General features: G+C 41.1%; 1 protein-coding gene across 5 annotated transcripts in view; it reads right to left on the bottom strand.

Moving 5' to 3' along the window:
- The window catches only part of HOOK3 (hook microtubule tethering protein 3), a 94612-nt gene extending 75608 nt beyond the window's left edge, over positions 1-19004 (bottom strand). For all 5 annotated transcript variants that reach the window (XM_054054891.1, XM_054054894.1, XM_054054893.1 and 2 more), the window contains exons 1-2: positions 18772-19004; positions 3477-3562 (exon numbers count right to left, since the gene is read on the bottom strand). In XM_054054891.1, the coding sequence (XP_053910866.1) occupies positions 3477-3562; positions 18772-18981 (296 nt within the window). In that variant the 5' untranslated portion in view covers positions 18982-19004. The remainder of the gene's footprint in view (positions 1-3476; positions 3563-18771) is intronic.
- Between the last annotated feature and the right edge of the window lie 16 nt (positions 19005-19020).

Here is a 19020-nt window from a genome sequence, read left to right as displayed (position 1 = left end):
AAAGTTTTCAAGAAGAAATGCTATCCTTACTCTTCTATGGAAATATATCCAGATCACTAGATCACCCCAACGTCTTTCAATTTTCCTCAATCCTCTACCTCACTTAATTTGAGTTCTTCACTGCCTGCATTTTTTCTGCATTTTCTTCATTCAGAGTGAACTTGGTTTTTTTCTTTTTATTAAAAATTCTCACTGGATATATTAATCTGCTCTTTCAGCTATTTTTTAAACATTATACAGTTTAAGCCCTGATACACCCAAGGGTTGTCAGAATTCTCCATTCTCACCTTTATGTAATTAACCTACTAGTACTACTACCCTCAAAGAATACATTGATGAAGAACCCTAAACAGGAGCCAGCTATGCTGAACGACACACAAATTTCAAGGAACGTGCATTACAGAAATACTAGCGTACTCTTCTCTCAAAGAAATAAAAGTAACAGCATTTCAGCTTTGTTTCTTATTCAAGACAATATATCTGCCCTTTGAAGATTAACTTGTTACGAGATTTTCATGTCAAAGCCACAACTGTTCTTGTTTTCACTGCAAATGATATCTGACAGGGTGCTTGCTCTTTGCTATTTAACATCAATGCATAACCTTGAGCATTCAGCTGTCTTGCCCTTAAACATCTCTATACCTGCAAAAATTTTCTTTAACATCGTTATCTTTCCTGGGACAAAGAGGGAGCTAGTGCTGCTCAAATAAGAGGAAGGGTGGACTGGAAAAGCTTGCTCTAGGCTTCATTCATATTGTTGAATATTCCCTGGTTCCTGACTAAGTATTTTTCCTGTGGTATCTATTTAAAGGACCAAAAGTAGGACTTCACTGCTAGTGTCAATTTTTTTTTTTTTTATTTTCAAGGAATGCTCTTGTCAACATGATCAATTCTATAGTCAACTGTGCAAACACTGATCCCTTTATTTGGCCTATGTTTCCATCTCTCATGTCCAGGGAAACTGACCACATTTGGCTATTCTGTAACCATTGATATCCATTTCAGAAATCAATTTTAGCCATCTTCTTTTAGCCATCTACAAAAAAAAAGAATAATATTTTCCCCAAAAAGTTGATCATGTCATCACTACTGTTTTACAATTAATGATTAGCTTGCTGCCGCACTTCAAAAAACACAGATTTATTAATACTATTGCTAAGTCTCTGTATGAGAATCAATGTATTCACTGCACAAGTACACAAAATGGGAAGTCTGAAGCACAATTATCAGAAAGTAAGACACCCAAATACCAATTGTGTAGGGTTCAAATTATTACCTAGTACATAGAGAAAGAATCTTAAATTGCTTAGCTGATCTTTACACATACACTGGGTAAACCAGTGAATTCCCGCATTCAGCATCAGCATGGCAATTGCTACTGGAAATATTTTTAAATAATGCTACAAAATGCAATATTTACATTGTACATCTCTTTTCAAAACATGAAACATGTTTTGAAAAGAGATGTACAATATAAATACATCAGAACAGTTCTCCTTTCTTAGTACCAAGGCAAAGAGAAATACAGTATTCCAAGGCACAGTAGATCAAGCTAAAATAGTCAGCAAAGTCATTGAGGGGCCTTTGACACCAAAGTTTCATTTGCTTTGCATTAAAGTATATTATGATTTAGATCCAAATTCTGATCAGTCTTTGAACTAGTCAATGAATAATATACAGTTTTCCAACTGTTGGCCCATCATTAAGTTAAGTGACTGATGAAGCATGGCTTGCGTAAATTGGGTTAATTGGTGAGGTGGGTTGAAAAACAGCTGACCTGCCAGGCTCAAAGAGTTATGAGCAGCACATGAAGTCCAGCTGGAGGCCAGTCCGCACCAGCGGTATACCCAAGGGATCAATGCTATTAAACATCTTTAATAGTGACCTAAATAATGTAAGAGATTGCAAGTTTTCATATAATACAAAACTGGAAGGAGTGTTTGATATACTTGATAATTGTTCTGCCATTTGGAAGGACCTCAACAGCCTGGAGAAATGGGCTGACAGGAACCTTATGCATTTCAGCAAAGGTAAGTGCAAACCCCATACACCAGCATATGCTGTGGGCCAACTGCTTCGGAAGCAGCTTTGCAGAGAAGCTTGGTAGAAACCAAGCTGAACAATATTCCAGCAACGTGTACTTGTAGCAAAGGCGGCCAACCACATCCTGGACAGCAATAGAAAATGCATGGACAGAAGGCCAAGGGAGATAGTACTCAGCTGCGGTGAGAACACAGTTGAAGTGCTGTGTTCTGGACTCCTCCGTATGACAAGGAAGCGAACATAGAACGATGGTCAGCAAAGGGCAATTAAGATGATTAACAGACCAGAGCACCTGTCATATGAGGTGAGACTGAGCAAGCTGTCTGTTTAGATTCAAGAAGCGAAGGCTCAGTGGGATCTTATCAATCCTGTGTATAAATACCTGACGGCTCCTTCTTCTTTATACCCTCACATAATATTCTCAGTGCTGTCTAGTGAACAGACAAGTGGCAGTGGCCACAAATTGACAGATAAGTACTTCCATCTGAACATAAAGGAAAAAAATGCCTCCTGCAACTTTTTATTTTTCTTCTTAAACAAAAAAAAAACCAAAAAAAGAACACCAAACTGTGAGGGCAATTGAATATCGGAACAGGTAGCCCAGAGGAGCTGCGGAGTCTCCATCCTTCTGTATACTCAAAATATGACTGGACACAAACCTGGGGCAAGCTGCTCTAGCAGATTCTGCCTTGAGCAGGTGAATTGGATCAAACACTACAGAGGTGCCTTCCAGCCTCAATGTTTCTACAATTTTTTGATGCAAACCAAAAGAATTCTAACAGAAAACTGTTTATATCTATTCAGTACCTGCCTGATTTTCATTTTCAACGAACTATACCGAAAGCGTTTTATTCTGCATTTAAACTCAAGACTACTCTCTTCACAGTAAAAGGAATAAAGCAGATCTAGCTCAAAAAAAGACAGGTCTGTAGTAACTGGCACGTTCAATTTGTAAATTGAAGCTTTAGTAAATGCTGCTTAAGGTGCTCATGAACAACTAAAAGTTCCTTTCTGTGAAAATTTATAATTCTGCATATAGCTACATTTCAGATACATATCTATAGTTCACAGAAACACCCTAGATTACACTGAGCTGTTGAACTATTGCGTTTTATCCTATTTCATCAAAGTTCAAATGAACGAAAACATGTAGTGTAACAGCTATTATTCTTTACTTAAAGAATGTAGTATCTTTGCAACCAATGACATCAACAGCTCCATTCAGTTTATCACAGAAGTTTTACTGCATGTAACTAACTAACATTACTGATTTACTGACTGTAGTATCAAATAATAACGAGGACTATGCAGTCTATGTACAGGAAAAAAGGTCACATCCATATGGAATACAGCCAAGTTTGAACTCAAATACACAAAAATGTAGAGATAATAAAACTGTGTGTATTTAATTCATTAAATAAGTAATTTCTTACATTTTTTGAAGAACCTGGGCCATCACAACCCCATTCGTTAAATCTTCCACAGTCTGGCATGGTGCCTCAACATTAAAAGTCTGGATCTATGGGAAAAAAAGAAAAGGTTATCTTCTCTCACTTCAACGTCAAGAAATTTAAAAAGCTACCAAATACAAGCAGAACAGAATAAACCCCACAAGCTTAGTGTATGTTAGGAATTAAGAAGATTTAGATTTAGATTTAATAGCAATCAAGCAAATGAACTACTGACAGACCCTAGCATCTTTGTTTATGTAAACTTGTATATTTTGCTACAAGCAACAGCAGTACATTCTCAAAAAGCCAAATTTTCCACAGCATTTCCCAATTTGTAAAGTCATTAGGCCTTCTGTTCACCCACTCAAGTACTTCTGGAGCATATATTCCAGTAACCTCTCTCAGTGAACTTATGTATGAAACCTGGCTTTTAGAAATAACACTGATCACACAAAACTCTCACAGGCTTCCAACAACCAGAAGATCAAACATAGAGGGACATACAAACTCCAAACTTAACTATTCCATACTATCAGACGGAAGATGACAGCACAATGCCGCTAAATCCTAACAGGTCTACGCACTAATGGTGTTCTTAATATTTCAGTGTGTTTTCTTACCACAGTGACATACAGTAAGGTCCCTATAGTGGCAAGCCTGTGGTCTTCAGATGGAAGCCAGGATTCAAAAATGCTGCTGTTCTGAAGGGAAACGCCAAGGACCATAGGACTGTGATGATAGAATTCCATACGACGAAAAACGAGCTAGTTTGTAACTCACTCCTCTCCACAGACAGCACACTAAACACACTTACTGAGACCAACCTAACGTTAAATTTCTGTGGATGCTGCATAATATTCTACATTACATAGGAGCAAGAATAATCTCTTAACACAAAAACACTCATCAACACACAATTTCACAGAATGGTTTGGGTTGGAAAGGACCTTAAAAAAATCACCTAGATCCAACACTCCTGCAATTTCTGTATAGATTCTAGTCATCGACTCCATTTTCACGCATAGAGCATACAAGCTACCCAAAATCCTCCCCCTACCTCTTCTGTCTTTCTCCCTTGGTGCAGAAAAGGGCCTTCAGTACAGTCTTTTCAACTTATCCAATCTCTCTGAACATCTTCATAGCCGGCCTCTGGACTCATTCTAACAGATCCATGTCCTTCCTGTGCTGAGGAATCCAGGTAGGGTCTCACAAGAGCATAGTAGAGGGAGAGAACTGCCTCCCTCAACCTGCTGATCATACCTCTTTGATGCAGCCCAGGATTTAGTTGGCATTCTGGGCTGCAAGCGCACACTGCTGGCTCATGTTGAGCTTCTCATCCACCAGCAAGTCCTTCTCTTCAGGGCTACTCTCAATCTCATTCTCCACCCAGCCTGTAACTGTGCTGGGGACTGCCATGATCCAGGTGCAGGATCTTGCACTTGGCCTTGCTGAACTTGAAGACATTTACACAGGCCCACCTCTTGAGTCTGTCAAGGTTCTTTTACATGGCATCCCTTCCCTCCAATGCGTCAACCACGCTTCACAGCTTGGTGTCATCAGCAAAATTGCTGAGGGTGCACTCAATCCCACTGTCCACATCTGTGACAAAGATGCTAAACACCACCAGTTCCAATACCAGCTCAAGCCCTGAGGTGTTATCGGACTGCACTCAGACACTGAGCTGCTAACACAACTCTCGAGTGCAACCATCCAGCCAATTCCTTATGCACCATGTGGTCCATGTGCCATACCCCTATCTTTCCAATTTATTGACCAGAATATTGTGTAGGACAGTGTTAAATGCTTTGCACAAGTCCAGGCAGATGATGTCAGTTACTCTTCCCTTATCCGCGGCTATCTATCCTAGAAGGCCACCAAATCCAGCAAGCATGATTTGTCCTCAGTGAGGCCATGTTGGTTCTCACCTCCTAATTTTCCATGTGCCTCAGCAGAATTTCCAGGAGGATCCACTCCATGACCTTGCCAGACAGAGAAGTGAGACTGACCAGCCTGTTGTCTCCCAGGTCTTCCATTTTTAAAAAACTGGGGTTATGTTTCCACTTTCTAGTCAGTGGGATCTTCACCAGACTGCTACAGCTTCTCAAATATGATGGAGTGTGGCTTGGCAACTTCATTCACCAGTTTCCTCAGGACTTGCAGATGCATCTTATCAGGTTCCATGGATTTGAGCACCCTGTGCATCCTTAGGTGGTCTCAGACCTGATTGTGTCCTACAATGGGCAGTTCCTCATTTTCTCAGTCCCTGCCTTTGCCTTCTGTGCAGTGTGGCTTGAGCTCTCACTGGTGAAGATGGAAACAAAAGAGTCATTGAGTACCTCAGCTTTCTCTGTATCCCAGGTAACCAGGTCTTCTGTTTCCTTCTGGAGAGGGCCCACATTCTTCCTAGTTTTCCTTTTGTCACCAGTATAGCTACAGAAGCTTTTCTTGTTCCCCTTGATGTCCCTGGCCAGATTTAATTTTATCAGTGCTTTAGCTTTCCTGAAAGGATCCCTCCTGGCTGGTCAGACAATTTCTCTGTATTCCTTGTGGGCTTCCTGCCCTTGCTTCCACCATCTGAAGTCTTCTTTTTGAGTTTAAGTTTGTCCAAGAGTTCCATGCAGCCCTCTTGGTGTTTCTGCCTGACTCCCTCTATATTGGAATACAGTGTTGCTGAGCTTGGAGGAGATGATCCTTGAATATTAATCAGTTTCCTTGGCCCTTCTGCCCTCCAGGGCTTTATCCCCTTATATCCTACCAAGCAGATCCCTGAAGAGGCCAAAATGTGCTCTCTTGAAGTCCAGGGTAGTGAGCGTGCTGCATGCCCTCCTTGCAGCCCTAAGGACCTTTAACTCCACTGTTCCACAGTCACTGCAGTCAAAGCTTCCCTTGAGCTTCACATTCTCCACCAGTCTCTCCTTGTTGGTGAGAACCAGGTCTTGCACAGCACCTCTCCTCATTGGATCTTCTATCACTTGGAGAAGGAAGTTGTCATCAACGCATTTCAGGAACCTCCTGGATTGCTTGCCCTGATGTCCATGGGTGGTCGAAGTCCCTTAAGAGAACCAAGCCTTGCAAATGTGAGGCTGTGCCTGTCTATAGAGGGCCTCATCCACTCAGTCTGCCTGGTTTGGTGGCTTGCAGCAGACCCCCACTACAAGGTTACCTGTTCCTGCTTTCCCATTAGTGTTTGGGAGTGTTAGGAATGGTTGGACTCGATGGTCCAGCGGGTCCTTTCCAACATGGTGATTCTATGATTCTATGATTAATCCTGACACGTAAGCTCTCAATAGGTTCTTCATCCCTCCCCAGGCAGAGCTCCATGCACACTAGCTGGTCATTGACATAATAGAGGACATGACCTACACTCTCTGAATTGCAGCAATACTGTTGAAGAAATACAGACAGTTCTGAATTTGAATTTGCAAACTCGAAACATATTAAACAGGAAATTATACGTTCTAGCCAAAGAAGCTGCAGTGATATAATGGACGCTGATGCTCAAAGAAGTTGAAGATGTTGTAAGGATAAAATATTCAAGCACAGATAATGAAATCTTGTTTCTCATTTTGCATATTATACTTCCAAATAATGAAAATTTAAATCACTTTGCTGCAGAACAGCCCAATAAAAAAAAATCACTTAAGAACTAATACTATAACAATTTTTTAAAAATAGACAAAGTGATTTTTTTAAAATAAGCAATATTTGGGCATTAAGGAGGTCTTCAAACAGACTGCAAACTAATCAGATTTTTTAGAATTCATTTTCTATCTTGATATATGAAAGACCTCCTTGACTAAATAAGAATGTGTGTAGGAGATATGACTATCCCGATGGACGTTACATGATGGGGGATGATGTAGTAGAGAGCAGCCCTGCAGAGAAGGACTTAGGGGTGCTGGTTGATGAGAAGTTTGACATGAGCTGGCAATATGCGCTCGCAGCCCAGGAGGCCGACCGTATCCTGGGCTGCATGAAAAGAAGTGTAGCCAACAGGTTGAGAGAAGTGATTCTGCCCCTCTATTCCTCTCTTGTGAGACCTCGTCTGGAATACTGTGTCCAGTTCTGGAATCTTCAATGCAAGAAGGATATGGAGCTGTTGGAACAGGTCCAGAGGAGGGCTACAAAGATGATCAGAGGGCTGAAGCACCTCTGCTATGAGGACAGGCTGGGAGAGTTGGGCTTGTTCAGCCTAGCGAAGAGAAGGCTCAGAGGAAATCCTATAGCAACCTTCCAGTACCCGAAGGGGGCCTACAGGAAAGCTGGAGAGGGGCTATTCATAAAGGCTTGTGAGGACAGGACCAGGGGGAACAGGTAAAAACTGGAGAGGGGCAGATTCAGACTAGACATTAGGAAGAATTTCTGCACTACGAAAGTGGTGAGACACTGGCACAGGTTGCCAAGGGAAGTCGTGGATGCCCCATCCCTGGAGGTGTTCAAGGCAAGGGGCCTCACACAGCCTGATTTAGTGGGATGTCCCTGCCCACGGCAGAGGGGTTGGAACTAGATTATCTTTAAGGTCCCCTCCAACCCAATCTATTCTATGATTCTATGAAGTTGCTAAGCCTATTTCCACAAAGCAGAAAAACAAGATGCTCACTGTCTCCTTTTTTGTACCTAATTTTATCACACTTCTTCAATACTTCATATACAACAAAAGGTCACACCTGTCATTAAGGCTCAAGTAACCAGGCTGAACACTTTTTTTCCCCTCACATATGCAAGACTGCCGTTGAGGACAATAATGCTTTTCATATTGTATGACAAAGAACAGAAAGAAATACAAACTTATTACACGACTTGTCTCTTCACATACCTTTACATTTTGTAATAACTATCTTTGCTTACATAAGAAAGGAACACACTGCGTAATATTTCAACTAATGTGTCCAATTTATGCCTTAAAATATTTATTCACTTCTTAGAACAAAGAAACTATGTCCTTTTCGTATCATTCAGATATAAAAGTAACATATTTTCTTCCCAAAAAACCTACATAAAACAGCTTTGCAAATTTATGTCAAAGTTAAACTACTACACCATTTTTAGACAGTTGTACAAAATGCTAAACTACTCTAAGAAACAGCAGAGTTCATTTTCCAGAAGAGAAGAATGATAAGAATGCAGCAATACATGAGCAGAGTCCAGCTGTGAAGACAAAGAAGCAAATATTTTTGTACGTGTGCCTGTAAGCAGCTATTCAGTAACAGCTGTTAAAACACTAAACTTCCTGTGCATTGTGATGTGTTTCCTCCTAGAAGATTTCTCTCTCACCCTGCTGGAACTCCTTCTATATCTTGAGTAATACTGTACCCATTGTTAGTTCCCCAAAACTATAAATGAAATCCCACTCCCTGTTATGACTCCTTTTTCTCCACTTCTTCCACCAGTATATGGAGTCCTGACATCCTGCCTGAGGCAGGAGGCCATTCAGAGGGACCTGGACAAGCTCAAGAAGTGAGCCTTTATGAACCTCCCTCATGAGGTACAAAGAAGGCCAAGTGCAAGATCCTGCACCTGGGTCAGAGCAGTCCCAAGCACAATTACAGGCTGGGCAGAAAATGGATTGAAAGTAGTCCCAAAGAGGAGGACTTGGGTGTGCTGGTGGATGAGAAGCTCAATATGAGCCAGTAGTGTGCGCTTGCAGCCCAAAATGCCAACTATATTCTGGGCTGCATCAAAGAAGTGTGACCAGACAGTCCAGGGAGGTGGTTATGCCCTCCTGCTCTCGTAAGCCTTCACCTGGAGCCCTGTGTTCAGTTCCACAGTCCTCAGCACAGGAAGGACAAGGATCTGTTAGAGCGAGTCCAGAGGAGGCCACAAAGATGACCAAAGTGGTGGACACCTCTCCTGTGAAGAAAAGTTGACAGTTGAGGTTGTTCAGCCCAGAGAAGTCTCCAAAGAGACCTTACAGCAGCCTTTCAGTACTTAAAAGAAAGATGAGGACAGAGTTTTTAGCAGAGCCGGTTGTGATATGACATGGGGTGATGGTTTTAAACTAAAAGAGGGTAAATTGAGACTAGATATAAGGAAGAAATTTTTTACCATGAGGGCGGTGAAACACTGGAATAGGTTGTCAGGGAGGTGGTAGGTGCCCCATCCCTGGAAATATTCAAAGTTCCAGCAACCTCTCCTTTGCCCCACCAAAGACAGAAAAATATGTCTCCAGCATCTGTTCCTTCTCAACACTAAGAGTTAAGAAAAGGATTCATTCAGTGATTATATGTATAGCTTGGTGTTTATTGATGGTGCAGTCGCATAATAGACCTTTTTGTATAGACCTTCTTTTGTAATAATATCTGAAATCTTTATTAGAGGTTCTTAGTAGATAGGACACTCTGTGACCGGTTATGTTATGCACAAACACAACAGAAGATAACGGTCAGTTTCCAATTAATTATTTAGCAAAGAAGACCAGCAAAGAACTCCCTAACCTCTAAATGTTCTTTTAGAACTATTTACCCATTATTTCCCTACATTTTTGGAACTGACTATGCAAGGTTACAACTAGCTGCCATGCAGTGCCTAGAATAGTACTGCAGCACCACAGAAGAAACAGATCACACAGCTAAGACAGGGAAAAGTTGCTAAAAGGAGTAAGAACAAGAAAGGAAACAGCCTCACTGAGTTGGATGTGAATCAAGTACTCAAGCCACTAGCAAGAACATTTGAAAGTGCAAACTGGCAGAGAACATTATGGAGGACTGGATATTTTTGTCCTCATACATTCACCCAATATTACCTAAGAAATCTGCAAGATTATTTCATTCATAGTTTAAGTTTTCCAAACTACATATCTCCTCTGCAGAAAGCACAGAAAGTAAAGAAAAACTTTGACTAAATCTAGCTTACTTTTAAGTAAGACTGTGAGATGAGAGCCATGAAAGCATAAGCCAGTTATTACTGTACTGTCTTGGCATTGCCACTAAGCTGCTGCTAACTGCTATGTTCAACTATGACACATTATTAAAGACACAATGAACAGAGTCTCAAGTCTGAATGCTGTTTGGTTTAACCATTTCAGAAACATCCATGAGAAGACAAGCTAATCTACCAACCCCAGGGGAGAAAATGAATATATTCCTTCTTTCATTTGAATGCAAGATGAGACAGGCAATGAAAAAAACACTACACGCCATTTGTGATGAAAAAAAAATGAAAAAATCATGTAATAGGAAGGCCTAACATAGCACCATAAATCAACAGTTCTTTCCAAGCTTTCTTCTACTGAATTGTGTTTTAAATAAAAGTAATATTTACCATTAATATTTTCTCTTCTTTTCTCAAAATACAAGCTATTAATAAGTGTGAAATTACCAAATATTACCTCAATACACCCATATTTATAGGATACATGCATTCACACTCCATCAAGCAGCACTGAACTTCAGAAAGCCAAAAATGTGCCTTGTACAGGTAGAAACATCTTCTCATGGAAGAAAACACAAATGGTAGAGTTAACAGGAAGTGAACTACTAGCTTCCTCTGCTGATTAGAGTGCAAAAATTTCCATCCCCGTCGCCCAGAGTTGACAAAATAACACAAATAAGAGATGTCACATTAAACAGAGGAAGAGTAGGATATCTTCTGTCTTCAGCACTCTTTGACTTACAGAAGGCTAGATAATAATGCAACTCATAGAACTCGGATTCAGGAAGTTTCACCAGCTGAGGATAATGAAGCTGTTCTCTAAAAGTAGGTGTTAAATACAAATACCAGAACAGTGCTCAATAAACAAAGAACAAAATTCTTTTTATGCTGAATGATGACCAATAGGCTACTAGAAATCTGAATAGCACCAGGCAAATGTGCCCAAATTGATCCATAGTAAGATAAAAGACAGGCAGCAAAGCATAGCTTTTATATGACGGCATAAAGCAAAGCAAAGTACACTAATTTTTTGACTATGTTAGCCAGAAAAACTTTCCACACTTGTAGTCCAAATTTATACATATTTCTAATATTACTTTAAAAAAAACAGTGAACAAAGACGACAGCTTTGTCCCTGCAAAATATAGAAAAAGAAGAATAACTATTGAAAGCCTGCAACTCCACCCTCTTGCAGCTGTAATTTAGATGAAAAGTACCATCTCTGTTCACAGGTGGAACAAAAAACTCTCCCCTAAAGGCAGAGAAGATGAATCCAAGAGCACTAAGTTCTACTGAAATATCATCTACACAAACTTTCTGATCAGTGTAGAAACACCGTCTTTCACAGGATCACAAAAGTAAGAAAGACACAGCAGCTAAAAGATAGGATTCAGAGAGAGCTGGCAGTAAGTTTTCATCAGCCTAAGAAATTTCAGACTTCACAGATTCTAGAACTGGTAACACGTATGTATAGCACACAACTAAATTCAGCAGATCTGGCAGTTTGCGACTTTCTCCATTTCCATGATTTATATTTCAGCAAATATTTTCCTGAACTTCATTATGAGTGTGTAGGTATGCAGAACAACATTTTCCAGAGGTTGCCCAAATTCCATGATTCCTTAAAGAAGGCAGAAGCCAGCATGGAACAGTCTGCCATCTTTTGGCATTACCCATAAAATAAAAACAGCTAAACCATGCTGGAGTGATAGAATCCTGTTGGGTTTTTTTCCTAATTACCAATGGGGTAGTAGAATTGATAAAACAACCACAATCTTTTTTGCATTTAAACACAAACTTATTCCTACTTATTCTTATCTTGAAGTAAAACTACAGGTAGCTTGCTGCCGTTGCAAACAAGCTCACGCCAAGTTTTATGTTATGTAATCCAGGAATGTAGAAAAGTCTATAACCCACTTCACGCTTTGCAGCTCTGGAATCAATAAAATACGGATGCTCATTTCCCAGGTCTAATGGCTCCAAACTGGACATCACATGGAGTGTGAATACAATACTTAATTGTTTCGCTTAAGTATGAAAACAGCTCAGAACAGTCAACAGCACTTCCACAGAAGACAAAAAGCAATACACTTGCAGTGTAGTGTACTCTTGCAAAGAAGCTTGCAGCTAAACGGCATGAAAGAGCCCAACAAATTCTAGGGCTGAAGCACATTACAATCAGATTTACAACGCACCTTTTTGTGTAATACTTGCTTTACTGCATGCAACACTCCAAAAACACTTCCTGTGTGTGTCTCCTCAAAAAAATGCCAACCCTTGGTGGCCCCAGCTAGTCCACTGAAACACAACTCCAACTTTGTATTCATTCAGAAGCTTTTGCCTGCTACATGCAGGAGTGGAGTGCTGGCTGGACTCCCCTGCTTTTAACCTCAGAGAGCTCCTCCCTTCACCAAAACCTTTCTCCTCCTTTCTATTCTGTTTCTTGTTCACTGCCTCAAATAAGAAGCAGTGAGTAACTCATAGGAATGAGGCAAGCTACGTAGAGCAAACTAAGGCAGCCAGGAAAACAGCACATGCATACTCTTCAGGGCAGGAGACCACTACCACTAGGTTAGGGAAGGAGTTAATCCCTTTTCCTTTCCTGTACGGCAGGACCTGTCAGGCTGCTGGAAATAAAAGCCGCAAAACAGACAATACTACCCTTCTCCCCTCACTTCCAGCCACATAATTCCGCCTTGGCCTTGTGCTAGTGTTAGGTGCTGTGGGGCAAACAACCTCACTTGGCTTTTTTTTTTTTTTTAAATAATCATTAGGACTTGCAAAAGAAATTGATTAAGCATCACTGGACTTAGGCTCTGAAGCTGGAGGCAAACCGAAGTTAGAAGTATTTCTAAACTGTCACAGTACTCAAGAGTCTTCAGCTCAGCCAAGAAAGCAGATAGCTGTAAGTGCAACTGAGCCTTGGGTCCCTCTTCTTAACCCTCTCCTGCTCCACAACTTAAAGGTATCCAATTGCTTTACAGAAGTCAAACGCATTGCAGCCAAGATTTTGATGGTTTATAAAGAACAGAATACCAGAATATTATCTTCTACTTCAAGAACCTCAAAATGTTCTCATAATAAAGACAAAGATAATTGCGCAAAACACCAATTTGACTTAACCTCCTTAACATAACTGTTTAAATATTACAAAAAGGAGATACTGTTTTTTCTTCTCCTCACTTCCCACCTTGAAATTAACAAGCAATCAAAAAAGTTTGTTTCCTTTTTACTCTCCAGGGTTCACAGCTCTCAGCTGCAAAATCAGTTCCTTCTTCAAGCATCTCACAAACCCCGCCCAGAAAAATGAGGAGGCAGACCTGGAAGCTGAAGTTGAGCACTTATTGAATCACATCTCAACATTTTTTCTTCAGAGAATTAGTGATTGTTATAAATGTACCACTGCTACAGAACAGCTCTAGAAAGGAATAAATTGAAAAAAAGGCAGAATTTGGGACAATGCCCAGCAATAGGTAAAAAAAACCCCTGTAATTTAACAATGGTGGAAGATACTTGGGCTCCTTCAAACATAGGAGTGATATATCACTCTTAGGCAACTAGCCCTAAAAGGGCGGAGCAACACATTCTTTACTACCTTAGTGAGGGAGTCATCAAACATAAAAAAGGTTGCTCAGCCTACTGGTCTGTCGCAGCAGATACAGGGGCTGTGATCTGCCAGATACCTTGACCCATGCTCCATGACTGCTGGGAAGCTCAGCATTTTTCCCCTCTGTCTGAACAGCAGCATACTGAAACAAAACCGCCTTCTTGACCTGCTGTCATCACCAGCATAATCAACCAGTGATGAAACTGCATGTTCTCTTCAAGGGTTAAGAGATGCTGATGTGATGATATCATCAAAAGAAAATGAAAGCCTGCAACTTTGTGGTCCATGATCAAGGATTGAAAGAAGAAAGAGCTTAAACAGGCTTAGCAAGTCTCTTACACTGTGCATCTACAAGAAGCCAGAGGAGCATTTAAAACCATAGATGCATAAGGATCACAAAAAGCATAGTCTGAAAAGGAGGTAACTACACAGCAGAAGAAAAAAAAAAAACTTTCCTAATAAATTCCAGCAGATTTGATCCTCTCTGAGAAGGGTGCCTACAAAGCAATTACAAGAAGCTTTCCTGAGGAACCAAAATCTGTTTCAGCACTTACTCACGTGGTATCTATACTTCAAACTAACATAGGCAAATCCTTCAGTTTGGGACAGGCCACCACAATGAAGACAGAGATACACTGTACTGTGAAGGTATTTCCACCAAAAAGGAGAAAGGTCAAAGGATTGATACTGCATAAATGGCTAGAGTGCTTTTAAAATGGAAGCTGCTGAAACAGGGGTCTTGTACAGAGTTTACAAAATTCTCACTTATCATGAAAACTTTAATATGTCTACCGCAGGAACTGTATTTGGCCTTGAGGTTCAGAAGACAAAAAAAAAAAAAGCAGGCAAGATGCAGCTTGGTGGAGGCAGCACATTGCAAAATAAGAGAGATTTTTCATAATGAGTGAAAGAAAGTTCATGACATCTTCACAGCAATCTGCTACTTAGAACCAGACAGCAGTGAACTCTGAGGAATCCTTTTGTTTACATACCAATGCTAAGCAATCTCTTTAGTATAACATGTTAGTTCTAGATTAAAAAAAGAGAATTTCTCAGATTACATACCAAATGCCTTAACCATCCCACTGATTTCAGATACAGACTTACTGAAGTGTAACTGCCACATGCACATTTGACAGGTCCCCATGTTTTAAGAAATGACTCAGTGATGTATCTGAGTTAAAACCACTCCTGACACTACACACAAGGGAAAAAAAAAAAAAAAGTAAATCCCTGTGTTCCCGTTTGGACCAGACATAAGTTTTAAACACAAAAGACGCTGTGAATCTGTATTACATACATAGAAATAATTTCAGTGTCATTGCAGGTTTACCTCACAGCCACACTTTCTAAATTGCTTTGGCTGCAGTGCAGCTTTGATAACTATACCACAGTGCCTAGAATAGTCTCAGAAAAGGCTTGTGGGAGAGATTTGGTAGAGTAATAGTTCTGCAATTACAGTAGGCTGCAAACACTGCTAAGTATAAATGGCAACTTTGAGATGTCAGTAGTTGGGCTCCAGTCCTTTGCTCAGTTTTGCTCAAGTTGCCACTGCCCTGGCTGCCTCAAAACAACATCATGGTCATCTGTTAAAGTGGTAGGAAGCAAAAGCTCCCCCAGTTGTTTAAAATCATGAACAAAAATGATCCAGGAACCCATTTGATGCTGCTGTTGAAGAGGTAAAAAACCTGAGAATCACACCTTAATCTAGAACATAACATAAAAAATGAGCGTATTGGTGAAATAGTAAAGATAAATATTAGATATTATTATTCATAGGTAAGCAGGTTGCTCCAGCTTAAAGACACCAGAAGAATTGCATGCATACAAGGCAAAAGGCCTCAAGAAATATTCTCACTCATTAAAATCATGTGTTGGCAGAGGGAGGAGCAGTTTCATCTCACCTACATCCATCCAAGCAAACATTGAGTTTAGGCTGAACAGGTTCTCAGACTTGTGGGAAGCCTTATCTACTGTACTTAAAACACAGACAAACCAGTTAAAGTACTTCTATATTAATATGAAGCAAGCAACTCGGGAGGCTAAACCAGTTCTTAAGAACAGCCAGCTTCTACAGCACAATGGAAAAGACTGGCCATCCCATGTATGTATACACTGCAATTAAGACAGCTCTATTCTCCAATCTAAATGAATGGTTTCCCAAGAATCATTATCGGACTTGAGAGAAAGCAAGTGGAAAAAAAAAAAAAAAGAAAGCATCTTGTTTATACTGCCTGTTTCAGCAAGAACTAAGAAACTTCACTGCTTCTTTTGCAAGTTTCATGTATCCTGGAATAAACTGAAACCACCCTTCTTCACTTTTAACTTAGTCTGTTCTAAAGGCACATTCACACAAAAGCACTGAAATTGTAAAAATAACCTGTAACTTCACACAGTCACCTGGGAAACATGTTGACAAATTCTAATGTTGTTTAAGAAGGATTTACCAATATTTCTCCTAACGAAAAAAGATGCAGCTAGTGTCTTCATTAGCTCCAGGTCTGATGGGGTGCGAAGGTTAGAAATCTAAAGGGATTTGCTCGAACCTTTACTACAGACAGGAAGAAACTGCACTGGATAGATACAGTTTCAGGACCAATGATTATAAATGCTAACTACTGCTCAAACATGGTCACATGACTGAGAAATAATTCCTATGGATGGTCAACGCTACAAGACTTTCTGTTGTTGTGAGTTCCCTCTCTAAGCTTTCTCTTTTTATGTCTTCTTTTCCAAGACAGCTTTTAGTGCCGTGGTAAATTTTTTTAAATGGTTTACCTCTTCTAAGAATGTGCAAATTATTTTCAAGGGTAACAGTAAAGTTTGCTGCTCAACAAATCAAAAGCCTCAACTGACAACCTCAAATGTGGCAAGAAAAAACAAACTAAATCACTAGTTCCTTCCATGTTTTTTTATTTTGGACTGCAAGAAAATCAGGAGATTTTCACAAACACTGAATAAACTTCATATGGATACACTTGCCCTTTCCATCTCCACAAATAAGAAACAGTGACCCTTATTTTCCATCAAGACTAATCCAACTTCCACTGCATTTGAACATGAGTAGGAGTTAATAAAACAATCCTTTTGAACACATATAAGCCACTGGTTTGTACTATATTTGGCCATACAAAGAATTCTTTTGGGAACAGGGAAGTAACCACTGCATTTTGACTCTGCATTTTGTGACTTCCCTCACTAGCCAGCAAACACCTTAACCTTGTGAAGTTTTAAAAACAACTTCATTGAAATTGTAATACCTCAAAATCAAATCTGAACAGCATACTTACGTAACAGAATACTGAAGTAATTTTAGTTTTGAAATCTTTTCAGACTTGACACAGACTTCTCCACAGATGCTAAACGTCAATAAAATACTCTCAAGTTACTAACATTTTTGTCCAGTCTGCAAATGGATAATAGGTAGTATCAACAGTCCAAATAACTCTGAACAGGCCAATACTGTAGAGAAGAAAACTCAATCTCTTTCATTTTACAGCAGCTTACAGGTTTTGAGTATCGTAGTCTCACATGCAAAGGAAAGAGGTAGTCTGTTGGTTGCCTGGAAATCTGGGGAGTTAGGAGCACATTGGGACTGTGACCACTTGCTAGGTAAGCTCTCAAGCTTATGCTTCTGCCATTGGCATGACAGTTTACTGCCAAAGAGCACGAGGGGTGCATAGTTAGTACAGCTAAAATGAAAACACATGGAAACTAATAGCAGATAACAATAAATCTTACTTCATCACTCCCCAAGTAAATCTTCATCTTTCTCCTAGCACTGAGCCTCTCAGCCTTTCTTTGCCAGGATTCACATACACCAACTTCCTCATGAATCCTATAAGCAAGAGGACTTCCATTCCCAACACATGATAAAGAAAGGATGGAAGGCCAAAAGCAGGACAAGTGGCAAAACGCAACAAAGATGCAAAGATGGGTAGGAATATGAAGGAAAGAGAAACCGGGTTACTTATTGGAGACCTTTATCAAGCACTGGGGCACACTCTTCCCCAAAACTTCCGCCTTCTAAACCTTCTAAACAAACGGCTCACTTCTAACAACTACATCATTTCCCCTGCTCATCTCCTCCTGACTTTCACAGAGAAACCTAATCTGTCATTCCCCATAGCTTACTCAACACCATCATGGCTTTAGCCAACTTGGGCCTTGTACAGACTAAACCTCTAAAAGAGGAACACCTCTTAAATAAGATTACTATGGAGCTTTATATAGAGGGTATTACCTTAGCAAATGTTGCTTATGGAGAGGAAAAAAAATAAAAACACAGACCCAAAACCAAATCCAGTGGTTCCAAACCAATACACTGGTTGCTACACAAATACAAGTTTCATGGCTATGAAACAGTCACTGCTCAAATTACGGAGTGGCTGAAAACCAGGGTAAAACATCCACTACATTTCTGTGAATGACAACACAATCTGAAGATGTTTACAGAGCAAGCTCCGAACATTTAAAGAGAAATAATTCTAAGGTCGATACTGCATTATCTTCGATTTCCCCGGTGACTTTTGTCACTCAGCCACTGCTTAAAAACACAGAGAAACGAAGGGATGACAACAAAACTTCCCGGCCAGACCGAGGCGGGCGGGGCGGTGGGAGGGCACGGCAGGACGGCGGGGACCCCCGGCCGCACAGGCCCGGGCCTCGCCGCTTCCTTTGTTCGCGCGGGCAGCCCCGCAGCCCCCACCCCACCGCCCCCCCCCACCCCATCCCCCGCCCGGGCGCAGGGGCGGGGCGGGAACCCCCGTGCCGAGGGGGGCTGGCGCGCGCCGCACTCACCCAGGTGAGGAGGCTCTCGCCGAGCTCAGCCCGCTCCAGGCTCTCCACGTTGAACATGGTGGGGAACGGCGGCCCAAGCTGGGAGAGGCCGCAGACGAGTCCGGTCCAATCAGTGCCGCCGGCGCCCCTGCCTGCCTGCCCGCCCGGTCCCGGGCCGGGCCGTGGCGTCGACGCGTCAGAGCGACCTGACAAGGCCCCGCCCGCGCGCATGCGCCTCCGCGGCCGCCACTCGACGGCCTGGGGCGGGGG

This window comes from Cuculus canorus, chromosome Z (genome assembly GCF_017976375.1).
Source record: "Cuculus canorus isolate bCucCan1 chromosome Z, bCucCan1.pri, whole genome shotgun sequence".
In the NCBI taxonomy this organism is placed as follows: Eukaryota; Metazoa; Chordata; class Aves; order Cuculiformes; family Cuculidae; genus Cuculus; species Cuculus canorus.
Note: the sequence above shows the minus strand (reverse complement) of the source record. Positions and strands in the feature narration are given on the sequence as shown.